The sequence below is a fragment of the Gasterosteus aculeatus genome, chromosome 18, assembly GCF_964276395.1.
Source record: "Gasterosteus aculeatus chromosome 18, fGasAcu3.hap1.1, whole genome shotgun sequence".
Classification (NCBI taxonomy): Eukaryota; Metazoa; Chordata; class Actinopteri; order Perciformes; family Gasterosteidae; genus Gasterosteus; species Gasterosteus aculeatus.
In genome coordinates, this window is record NC_135706.1 from 3,211,852 (window position 1) to 3,224,074 (window position 12,223).

Consider the following 12,223-nt stretch of genomic DNA (forward strand, 5'->3'; position numbering starts at 1 on the left):
CTTTTTTCATCGACCTGGCACGTACCGGCCTTTTCAGGACAGCTAGCGGCTTTCACGGGACCACAGACGTTGATGTAGTAGTGGTAGTTGCCGCTGGTCAGGTTGTAGAAGCCACCGTTGGCTTTAGAGAGAGGCGAGAGGTCGAACGAGAACCCTGTGGAGCCGCACATATGTGATCTCAAGATTTGGAACAAAATCATTGTGACTTTTTTTTATTTTATTTGTCCCGTGATCGCGTAGCAATCTAATCGCTCTGGGCAACTGCTCATCCTACTTTGTCAAGCTGTTAGCGGGTTAATCTAGAGAGCAAAAATAATAGTAGCAATCTTAGAAAGTGATAAACCATCTTAAAGACAATTACAAGCAGACTTTTTATCCGCTTGTGTGACATATTGATCACTTCAGTTTCAGAGGCCATCACGCGTTTGTGCGTACCAGCCTGAGGGTCTTCCACTTTGCAATCGTCCCCCTGAGTCTTAGCGAGGACGCAGGCGGCGGCGGTGTACCACTCCAGCTCGTACACACATCCGTCAGACGAAACGCTACGAAGTACCGGAGCGCTCTCCAGATTTCCTGCAAGAAGAAGAACAGTGTAGGAGGCAGCAACACAACCACACCAGATATTAATCATATCATCTCCGTGTAGCCTACCGGGTTTGCACTTCAGGGTCAGCACAGTTTGGATCCTCGTCTTTTTATTGATACAAAAGCTTCCATTGGTATACACCAGTCTGATGTCTTCTCCTATCTTCTGGGGAGATGAGAGGAAGCTGCCCAAGCTGATCGTCACATTATCCTTATCTGAGGGAGAGCGCAGGAAAGCGGGAGAGAGAGAGGGACGATCAATAAACCAAAAGGGCTGCGAGTATCAATGACAATTTTTCAATGTTCTTTACGTCTACTGGACATCCCTCCACCCTCGTGTATGGACTCTTACCCACGGCGCAGATGGAGGCATTCACCGGGCAGCCGACAGCTGCTCCCGTCTGGACGACTTTGTGACAGGCGTTCAGGTAGAAACGAAAGTCTGGATTTGGAGATTTAGCGTCGACAACCTCCCAGTTTCCACCGACATCCGACCCTGATGCAGCAGAGACACACGGGAAGGTGAAGACTTCCGCGACACATGCTTGGTCACAAAAGACAGAAGGGAAAAGGTGCTTCATTGGGTGGACGTGGCCAACACCAGTCACCTCCTCACCAGGGTATCTTGTGAGGGGTGAAAGGTCGTAGTGTTTGTTGTCGTCTCTGACCCGACACAGTAGATCCTCCTTCTCCTTGACGCAGGCGAACGCCGTCTCCCAGTCAAAGTAATACGTGCAGTCTGTCTCCCCTGCAAAGACTGGATTCCCTCGCCCGCCGTCGGCTGCCAAATGTAATGCACACCGTGGTTTGAGGATGACTTGACCAGATATCACCAGACTAGATCGTAGAGCTTTTACATTTCGGAAGTGTGGACATTTTTGACATAAGAAAAATACACTATATGTTTTGCTAATGGTGTAAAATGTGGACACGGAGAAAACTAGAAGTTGTAACTGCATCGCTTCTACAGCTCAGAACGTAGAATGTTGAAAGAAAAAAAAAAAGGAAAAAAGGAAATTTAATTATCTTAATTTCATCATGCATCATGTGCAGAATAAATTGTATGTACATAATATATAATAGAACAAAACCAAAAATAGATAAATAAACAACTCAAGAAAGCAATGTACCAATAAGTTAACACTAATTCTACATACCACCAAAAGGTGGTGCCAAATCATTACGAGTAGCATTGGACTATTATGACGTTTTAAAAATACAGTAGCGCTAATGTCAGCAAAAAAGAATAAATGTCCAAGCAAATAATCTTCTTAGGGCACGTTTGTGTCTTACATGCACTCTTGTTGCATTCAAAGTTGATTATGGTCATTCTCAGGAAGCCGGAGGAGCATCTGCTCCCATCTGGGTAGATCAGGGTCAGATCTCCATCTGAATAACTACAGATAAAAACAGAGTTATGGCGTTGTTCAAGTGTGAAGTGATCTGTTCTGCATTCGAGTGTCAATCTGTTATATGTTTGTCTTTGTCGGTGGAGATATAGAATATACGTACATGCATAGCTCTCCCACACACACACACACATTACCGTAATGTCTGGTTCTGAAATCTTCCTGCCACCTTCTTCACGTCTCCGGACTTCTTGACCTGACAGGACGACACAAGCTGGTGTTCGCCACATTCCTCAGTGGGGATGTTTCCACAGACGTTCAGGTAGTAGACGTAGCTCTCATCCCCGTCAGTGGGCCCGGAGTGTGCGTGGTACGGCTGGTCTGTAGCTAGACACAAACAATCAATTTGAAATCAGCTGCTTCTGGATTTAAACATAAGAAGCCACATGCAGGAAGGAGGGGAAATAAATCTATTTCATTTTCAAACAATAAACATAAACAAGAAGGTCAGTACGGTTGACTCATACTGGTACTTCCTCCTTCTGAATGGGATAAAAACAGCATCACTGTGAGCCAATCTTTCTGGGTTATATATATATATATATATATATTATTATGTTATGTTAGGTTATGTTTCAGAAAATAAACACAAATAACCCTAAAAATCCCACAAATATACCTTCACATAAAATCAAATCCAGAACATTATTATGAGGCATTGATGTTTGGTTTTTTCAGTCAATGCATTACCGCAAAACTAACTAAAATATGTCATGATATAGGGAATAATACTTCAACTTTATTCTTTAAGCTTTTCCATTTATCAGTTATTTCTCAGACAGATGATCTCTATTTGTTGTTTGAAGAGGAAACTTGTGTATCAGCGCCTTCTAGGGCTGTCAACGAATATTCTATATTCAAATAGTTGTTCAGCGTAACACTCTGCTTAGCGAATGGGCGCGCGCCTGTACTGACTATATTGCATGAATAAAATAGACCAGATAGGCGTCAACAGCTTCATGCACTAGTTTGAATATTTGCCGTTTTGTGCCAATGAAAAGTGTTTACAGCACAGCTCAGTCGGAGTGTTCAATGTCGCTACTGTAAAACCTTCAGTTTCAATCACCGAATGAAGCCTGACATATGTGGGAAAAGAATCACAACCTTTTGCTTGCACAAAACTCTTGATCAGCATTTGTTTATTGTTGCCGTTCATTTAAACCGCTTTGTGCAGAGAGAGAGAGAGAGAGAGTGCGTGCGAGCGAGCGAGAGATCTGCGGTCTTGGCCGTTAGTTAATTTACTTATTTTTGTGCAGGTATTATGTTGTTAAATCGGTTTAAACTTAAATAAATTACCTATACAAGTAGTTCTGTCTCGTTGTATTAATTTGTCCTGTTATTGACGCTAACCAGATATTCGAATATCTGGTTGCGCAGGAGAACCGCGGTGGTCGGCGGCCGAGGGGACAAAGAGAGAAAACAAGCCACCTACAGCAACTCGTTATTGACGTGTCTAAAGCCTAGTTTATGCTTTTCAAAAGCGACGCAGACGCAAGCCCCCCTTGCGTGTCCCTTGCGTCGCTTTTCACACCTCCTTGCGTCCTTGCGTGTGTCGAGACATTTTTCTAGGCTTGCGTCAAAAGCGACGCAAGCCTCCCACAGCGCACCAGGCTGCGATTGGTCCGCTAACTACACCTTTTGCGGAGTCTCACATTTCCGCTTTCATAGCCCGATACCGCCATTATTAAAACAAAGAGAATTAAGAACTTTTGTCGGAAGAAATGCGCAAATATGACCGCTTATACAAGCAGTCATTGGCGTCATTTTAGGTGTATAGTAGAACTTGTTTTGTTAAAAGTTCAAACAAAAAAGGCATTTTTTTGGAAGCCTTGTGCTAAACGACTAAAAGAACGTCAATCAAAACAACCTTTAGTGGGTTGTATGTCAGTTCACTTACAGCTCAAGGTGAGGGGTGTTAGGTCTATGGCGATGTCGTTCTCGTCGCTGGTCATTTTGCAGCTGTGGCTCTCCAGGTAGTCCCTGTGACATGCGTACTCCGTCACCCACTCCACCTCGTAGCGACAGTTCGACCCCGCTGTCATCTTAGGAGTGCTGCCCTGGGAAACACGAGGACACTTTTAGTAGAGCAGCAGCTCCAGAGTTGGACCGACACCAGCATCACTAAATCGCTGGCGTGTGAGTCCGTGTACCGATCCAAGGTCACTTTGTCGGAGCGAACGACTACAGTTCACAGAATGGAGGTCCCATTATGATGGTTTGAAGCTTCAAATCAGTTGACTACTATGCGAAGATAAATTATAACTTTAGCAAATGTACGATCTGATAAAATGTTGTTTTGGGTGAGAAGCTTTGATAAATACAGCCGACTAATATGGATGAGACATTGGATGGAATACTGTGTTGTAGGGTATGTGTATGGGTATGGGATTGGTACTCGGTATCCACAAAAACAGAGGTGTTCGGATTGGTATCAGGAAGAAAAAATGGTTCTCGGAATTAGTTTTAAAAATACAACGGAAAAGTGTGAGCAACGGATTATAACAGAACAAGTCTGCCATGTGCGTACTGCATCGTGAGTGTGTGTAACCTACTGAATGTCTGCTGGAGGGACAGATGAAAGTGAGGGTGACGGCAGGTTGGTGTCCATTGCAGATATCAGGAGATTGTGAATCAGCAGCGACTTCATAGTGCAACTTCAGTCTTCGGAGGAGAGACGAGACAAGAAACAACATTAGGCGCTCATTCAATTACAATAAAAGAAATAAAATAGAAATATTGGCTTTTCATGAGCCTTTAATTAAATTCATCAAGAAGATACCGGTCGTTGGATGACAGCTCCAGCTGTGTGGTAGGAGAGCCCATGTTGTAAGAGCCATGACTGGTGACCAGACAGGCCGCAGACCCCGCGGGACACGATTTGTCTGGTCCGTCTGAGGCAGGAGGAGGCCGGGTATGAGAAGATGGGCGGACTGTGATTCTATAGCGCTTTTAAAGTTCTTCCAAACCCTCAAAGTACTACAATGATCACATGTTGTTCACAGTGATGACAGGAAAAAACACACAAAGGGCCACCTGCCCATCAGTACACCGTAGTCACAGCTATGGGAGTAATTTTTAGGGGGTTACATGTCTTTCTCAAGGACATATATCACTACGCAGACTGCCGATCCTCTGATTAAAGGATTGATTGAACAGCTCTTCTCTTCAGTTAGTTTCTGTGCCACCTTTATTAAGAATAAAAGGCCTATTTCAAATCTAAATCAAGAGTAACGTGCAGAAAGACACACTTTCTTCTCCTCCCTCTATGGGGACTCTTTCTTTCTACAGAGTCACGTATTCATCCACCGGCCTCTCCGCCCTCCCTCGGGTACTGACTTAGACTGCGGCAGATGTTGATGTAGAAGTTGATGCGGTCGTCACCGTCGTCCACCAGATAGCCATCGTTCACCTTGATCAGGGGGCTGAGGTCGTGCTTCTTCCAGTCCGAGTCAAAGACATAGCAGGGGACCTGAGGGTTGATGGTGGACGTTGTTGACCGATCAAAATCAGAACACACTCTTGTGAAAATACATATGAAGTGCCACATGAGAGCTTTGCATAGATGTTAAAACGACGTCACGGTTACGTCCACAATGTTATCTAGAGTATTGTTGAAAGTCAGTCACTATGATAAAGCTGTGCATGCAATGCGTGTAGTGACTGAAGAGTAAAACAAGTCATGTTAAGGTTTTCTAAAAAGGCGTCAAATAGACCTCCAAATTATTCCATTAAGTTAAAGTTTGGGGTTTCTTAATAATAATAACAATAATAGTAATAATAATAATAATAATAATAGTTTTTTGGGTCGGTTGCTCTTTCAAGCATTATGTTTTTACTTAAAAACCTATTTAATTAACTTCACACATTCTTTCAATTATCCCACGTTAAAAGTCACAATGACGCCTTAATGGTGACGACGTGACGGACATCCTCCACACTGCTGTAAAACCCCCCTTTCACAGCAGTGTGGAGGATGGGGGGTCTTTTCATTTCTATTTAAACCCGTCAGGCTCATCGTTCCTCGCACATCACACCTCGACGTCAAAGCCTTCCTGTCGGCCACTCAGATGTTCCACCACGTACCTCTTTGTGTGGCTTGAATTTGTCTTTCTTGCAGGCGGTGTAGGTCCTCCACTCAAAGTAATGCACACACTGGGACACGGCGACGAACTCCGGGGTCCCCTGCAGCACACCAACACAGCAGCATGAGTAATACGGATGGTTTCAATGCGGATGATGGCGACTAACAGCCGTTAAACACATGGGCGACAAGAGGAAAGTTTTGGCGTGAGAGAGGATTCCGTTTAAATGAAGGAGAACATTGCATTCTGCGGTTTGTGTTGCTGGAGTAGTTGACGGTTCAATGCTTGCTCAAGGGCAACACTTGTGAAGAGAGAAGAGCGTTTTTCATCTTTGCTGCCCACATTGAACAGCTTCTGTTCTGGGGTCGAACCGGCAACTCATCCTTTTACAGGGCCGCAGGTCAACGTCTTGCTAGTTCTAAACAAAACTAGTTATTTGGATTTGAGCTACCTGAATCAGCTTAGCATTGCCCAAACTAAAGGGATAAAGGTTAGATTTTAACCCCCCCTGCAGTGTTTGACCGTAGTATCGGTCAGTCCCCAATCAGTTTGTTCTTGTGATGTGATACACATTTAGGCCAAAAGGTTTTACTCTTTTCCGCTGATCTCAAAGGTTGGTTATGAACAACTGCAGTAACAATGGCACCGAGGAAAACCGTGGGCAAATAAACATATCAACATTACTACTTAATCAACATTGTTACTAATGTTTAACTATCAATTACCAATCAAATGAATTGGACCCAAAATGTGTGCATTGCTACAATAAAGCCAAAGCTATAAATAATGCCACATCCAGTGAAACACTACCCAGCCCGATTCAAGAATTATATATATTTTATAAATACTTCCAAACACAAGGTTTTTAATTGTTGGTAGCAAAAAATGAATACCATCAAAAGTGTATTGATAATAACTAAATTCATAAGCTGTCCACTGCTGAGGCTGATTATTATCACAGATAACGGATGACTTCTTCTTTTCAGCATTAGATGACATAAAATGTAAAATGTTTCATAATAAGCTACTTTCATTCCTCCACTTCACAGTTTGTGATCAGGAAATGTACTGTAGTCGGCCTTCTTCCGCTGCTGCTGCTGCTGCTGCTGCTGCGGCTCTGTGGTGCTCGAGGCAGGAAGCGCCGCGCGTTGATGTCAACCCACCTCTCCGCCCCCCCTGAAGCCGCAGACACCGACTCTGCAGTCACAGCTGAATGTCCCACATGATTTCCCCTCACAGTTTATCTTCCTTTCGTGGCACCAGACTTTGCTTCTGGTATATTTTTATAAATGTAATTTTAGCTTTTGTGATTTTTTTTATTTTCAGCTTGATAAAATGTGAATGTGGTTACATGGATTTGAATAACTGGCTCAGTCGGACTGAAATCGAATTATCCGTTTCATGTAAACACCTTTTGTCAGACTACGTGCGGTCCGACTACGATCCGACTAACACCCCTGGATAACTCCATCCGATCCAGTTGATAGTTGGACTATTGCGGCATGTAACGGTAAACCGGATAAGGAACTGGACTTTGCGTCTTTGCGCATGCTTGAGATCCCGACGGCGTCTTCTCTCCGTTATCAAATCAGCCAATAGCGCCATTCGCATTCGCTGTGCTCCTATTAACATCATGCAAACATAGTAGAGGGATGTAGCTTCACCTTGCTCACCGTTCGCCGTCTTTCGCGTAATGTTGTTGTTGGTAGTTGTTGTTGGTAGTGGTGAAGAGGTCAAGGGGAAATGGCTGTATCACAACTAGTTGTAATGAAAACAGCGCCACCTATCGTATCGGATATGACGTGCTTTCGGCCAATGATTTGATATATTCACTGCCATGTATATTGGGATAATAGCACCTCCCCCCGAAAGATAGCATAGTCCGACTAAGCAAAGATTCCATCATTATACCATCATGTAAACACACTGAGCGAACTCAAAACAGCAAAAATGTCTATTGATGAATCCTGACTACTGATCCTGATGTCTGATCAGGTCAATTTGGATTATGCTGATCATCCTGTAACAAACTAAGACACAGACCCACTGATAAATCTCTCCCACTAGTCTGTCCTCTCAAAGTTCCACATGTCCAAACTTGTATTTTATATTAATGCATACGGAGCCAGTCTACAAGTTTTGATTATGTCATAACATCAACGTTTTAATGCGAGAGCTTAAACCACTTGGATTCCCAATATAAAGTTCATCAAGTGTATCCAAATACCACCATCAACCGTATTTCATTAATAATAGGAAGAGAGAAAGAGTTCAGGGCTATGCTTAAGGGCACTTCGGCAGTGATACTGAGCGTCTCTCTCTCCCCGGTCAGATTTATGGACTTGGTTCACGTTGTGTACCGGTAACCTCCTGGGCATTGGGCCTGTTATCTTAACCCCTCCTTCAGCGAGCCACGGAGTAGCATAGGATGATCCCTTCCAGAGGAGGGGGGGGGGTCTTACCAGGGTTTTCCCACACTGGAAGCTGATGCTGGTCTGAACGTTGTTGCTGCTCCCGACACATTTCTCCGTGCTGTTGTAGTCGAGCACGGTGCCGGACAGCGTCTGCAGGGACAGCTCACCTGCACATTCAGGAATGAGACAAACAGAAATCGTTTACATTCCCATGCAACAACTGTAGCTTTATTTCTTCTTTACCCCCCCCTTCTCTTTTTGTCGCATGCTTTGTCGCCCACAGACAACGACGCGACGTAGATCAACGCAGACACGCACTGCACTTAACTGCCGTTGCTCTTATATTTGTTATTTGAAAGCGCGCCGGCGCACGTTCTCAGACTGTGTGTTTTCTTGTGTGTTACTGTAGCAGTCGGTCTTGAGGAATAATGGCTTAAGCCACTGACCCGTTCTGACCCACACATGACTTCTGTAGCATGACATGATGACTGCTTCCACTACGGGGTCAGTATTTATCATCTGAATAGGAACCGGACAGCGGTGGGAAACGCTCCGCATGTGAATGAATTCGCTTCCAGCCGGCCGGCCCGACAAAACTACTGCAACGTCTATCAATGCATCGCCCAGAACTTTAAATTGGCTTCCGTTTGCACCGAAGACGATCAGCGAAAAACCGCAATGAAGAGTCGGTTTTCCTCCTTCCAGCAGGTCATTTGGATTCAGAGTTATGTTAGTTATCCATCCATCGTCAAACCGCTTATCCTGCACACAGGGTCGCGGGGGGGCTGGAGTCCATCCCAGCCAACTTCGGGCGATAGACAGGGTTCACCCTGGACTGGTCGCCAGCCAATCGCAGGGCTACATCTTAAACATTAAGGGTTTAAGATTTTATTGTATTCATAAAGCTTTTATGTAGCTTTCTCAAGTGTCATTTATTTTTTATGTTATGTTAGTTAGTTATGTTTCAATCAACGTTCTTAACTGTTTTTAAATCTCATTTCTTTATGTTTGGCTGTTTTTATGTGAAGCACTTTGAATGGCCTTGTTGTTTAAATGTGCTATACAAATAAAATTGCCTTGCCATTCAGTTTCCCATAAAAGTGCATCCGTCCGTGTCTAACCGATGACCTCTTTCTAGTCCTCGTGTGTGTGTTTCACGGTCTCTGTTGAATATAATTTGTTACCAAGAAATAGCAACGCTCTCGTGTGCTCAATAAACGGCAGTGGACCGTCTCAGGGGAAACTTCCAGGAGCATTCGAAGTGCTTTGACATGCGTGTGTGTTCAGTGCTCCCGCTGATACGGCTGGACAGCCATATCAAACGGACCAGGAAGCAACGTGACTGAACAAACACCGACAAACAGTGTGGGAGCGCCGCTGCAAAAGTTAGTTATGATCAGAACCATTGTGGGAAAAGTACAATGTGTCACTGGAACCTCTCTCACCATTCCGAGAAGGAAGTTAAAACCATTACTTGAGGATACTGAAGTTAGAAATTTAAATTATTGCAAAAATCTGCACCGGGTTTTCAGACACCAATTAACCTAAAAAAGAAAAAAAAATGTTATTGGAGTTCCAGTGTGTAATAGTTAATTGATTCACTCTTTGGACTTTTGGTTAGACAAAACATCATGGACTTTGAGACGGACTATTTTCTGATAACGGAAAAATCACTTGACCTAAATTAGAAATGGAGATAGTGGCCTCAACCAAATAATTGTTAGTGTAACCCGAACTGCAATTATTTTAATAATGACGTTGTGGGCACAAATGATCTATTTTAAAATGATCTGAATCTAAAAGGACTACATCTGCTCTTCGTTAAAGAGCAAATAAACTTTAACAGCTCCTTTTAAATCAGATACAGGTGAGGTAAGGGGGGCATTCGCTACTCCAAAGAAATGACAAATGTCAAAGTGGAAGAATGGACAATGTGCGACAGCTTGTTTGAACCGAAAGCAAACAGAACAGCGAGCGAGCGAGAGAGAGAGCTGCTGAGTGAGCGAGCGTGACATTCTTGTCTATTTGAGCTCAGGACCGTGGATGATGTGTTCTCTTGTCATGTGATAAGTCAGCTGGCGTGATTCAACTGCGACCCATCTGAACACACTGCTCCTTGTTTGCCATTCTGTCACTTTCCTGTGATGTTCCTCTTGAAACGCAGCTAAGAATTGTTGTGGAATATTTCAATAAAAGCTTGGTAGAAGAGAATGATTTGTCTGATAAAACAGAGTCTTGATGAATGATCAAAGTTGCAAAAAGTCCATTTATTGCTTGCAAGCAGGAGGTCAAATACACAGGCACGTATCACGGTGCACTGTGGAAATGGCGTCTCCGAGCACTAAAGACGCTGAGTTTTTATACACATGTGAAGGACATTCTCCGTGCCAGCTACGAGAAGCTGCAAAGCAGGTTGAGATAAGAACCCAGGTGAAGCTGAGGGTAGCACACATTGATCCTCCTCAATGGCCGCTGCAAATCATTATTACTTGACATGAAAGTAAAACTTGGATCTTTAGCACAAAACAATGTTATAACATATTTTTACCATTACAGAATCCAAGTGAGGAATAAAATGAGTCGGGCAACATCGACAGTCTGCGGCCTCAGAAAACAGATTTGTCCCCGGAGGAAGGACAAGTCGTTGCTGTGGGTCTGTGAAGTAACGCTCGCCTGGGAAAAGGTCACAGGCAGAGATCGAAGACCGTGACGCAACCGGAATTAAGGAACTGGCCCCGAATAATTACAGCCATCCAGTGTCAAAACACAAGTAATCTTTAAGTGGGTGTTTGGTATCAAGAGCAGCTGAAGCGTCATGTGACATTAGCATATGGATTTACAGAGAGTCAACTGTTAGATCGCGGCACCACTTCTGCTAAACTAAAGCCCAAAAGTTTCAGATTCAAAACCGCGTAAGATTCAGGGACAACGTGCTGTGTCAGATTTTCAATCATTTAAATTTTAAGTGACACAAATAATCGGATCGGATAGAATATCAGAATTAAGGAGGCATCCCATCCCATCCCATGAACCTGATAATGTAATCTGACGTGGTTTTGGTTAAAAAGTTATTTAACATCAACGGTTATTTGCAAGTAAAGAATTGCTTTTATGGGAGGAGTGGCGTGTAGATCTGCATCCACACGGAGGGTAAAGCTGCCACGGCCTTAAAGGTTAATCAATTCATGCCAGCGTGATTAAATAAAGATCACTGTTTACCAAACGACCGGGTGGGACGAAGCAAATCACACTCCCTTAGTGCAACACAACGTTAACACAAACACCACAATTTAACCACCATTTCAACAGGAACAAGTACAAGAGAAATTGAAATAATAATAATAACTAGAAAACGTGGCTCCTTATATAATCATTTATCAAATTTAACATTTACACTACTACTACTACCAGCCCCACAAGTTTAAAAACGGCTTGATGACATTTGCTGCTTTTGCTGCATCTGCTTTATTCCAATCGTTCGGATGAATCAAGTTTCTGTAAATAACTCACAGATCAGCATCTGCCGGTCTGGGGACCGAGATGCAGCGCTTGCTGACACACAACAGCAGCAGACTCAGCCTCACCTGCACCGATATCAGATCCGCCAACGGGCCGATAAAGCTCTGAAGGACTGATCAATAAAGCATCACTTCCCTCAAGAAAACCTTTCTGCTGGTCTGTCTGCAGCAGGAATTTGATCTGTGCGCATTTTATGACTCGAGGAAACCAACAG

At 43.7% G+C, this 12,223-nt stretch overlaps 1 protein-coding gene across 6 annotated transcripts in view; it reads right to left on the reverse strand.

The window, feature by feature from the left end:
• igf2r (insulin-like growth factor 2 receptor) overlaps positions 1 to 12,223 on the reverse strand; it is a 33,952-nt gene that overhangs the window by 19,535 nt on the left and 2,194 nt on the right. For all 6 annotated transcript variants that reach the window (XM_078093969.1, XM_078093970.1, XM_040160184.2 and 3 more), the window contains exons 3-15: positions 8,539 to 8,657; positions 6,078 to 6,176; positions 5,331 to 5,463; positions 4,774 to 4,885; positions 4,547 to 4,655; positions 3,892 to 4,051; positions 2,132 to 2,321; positions 1,879 to 1,982; positions 1,202 to 1,366; positions 938 to 1,081; positions 652 to 801; positions 436 to 573; positions 1 to 154 (exon numbers count right to left, since the gene is read on the reverse strand). In XM_078093969.1, the coding sequence (XP_077950095.1) occupies positions 1 to 154; positions 436 to 573; positions 652 to 801; positions 938 to 1,081; positions 1,202 to 1,366; positions 1,879 to 1,982; positions 2,132 to 2,321; positions 3,892 to 4,051; positions 4,547 to 4,655; positions 4,774 to 4,885; positions 5,331 to 5,463; positions 6,078 to 6,176; positions 8,539 to 8,657 (1,777 nt within the window). The remainder of the gene's footprint in view (positions 155 to 435; positions 574 to 651; positions 802 to 937; positions 1,082 to 1,201; positions 1,367 to 1,878; positions 1,983 to 2,131; positions 2,322 to 3,891; positions 4,052 to 4,546; positions 4,656 to 4,773; positions 4,886 to 5,330; positions 5,464 to 6,077; positions 6,177 to 8,538; positions 8,658 to 12,223) is intronic.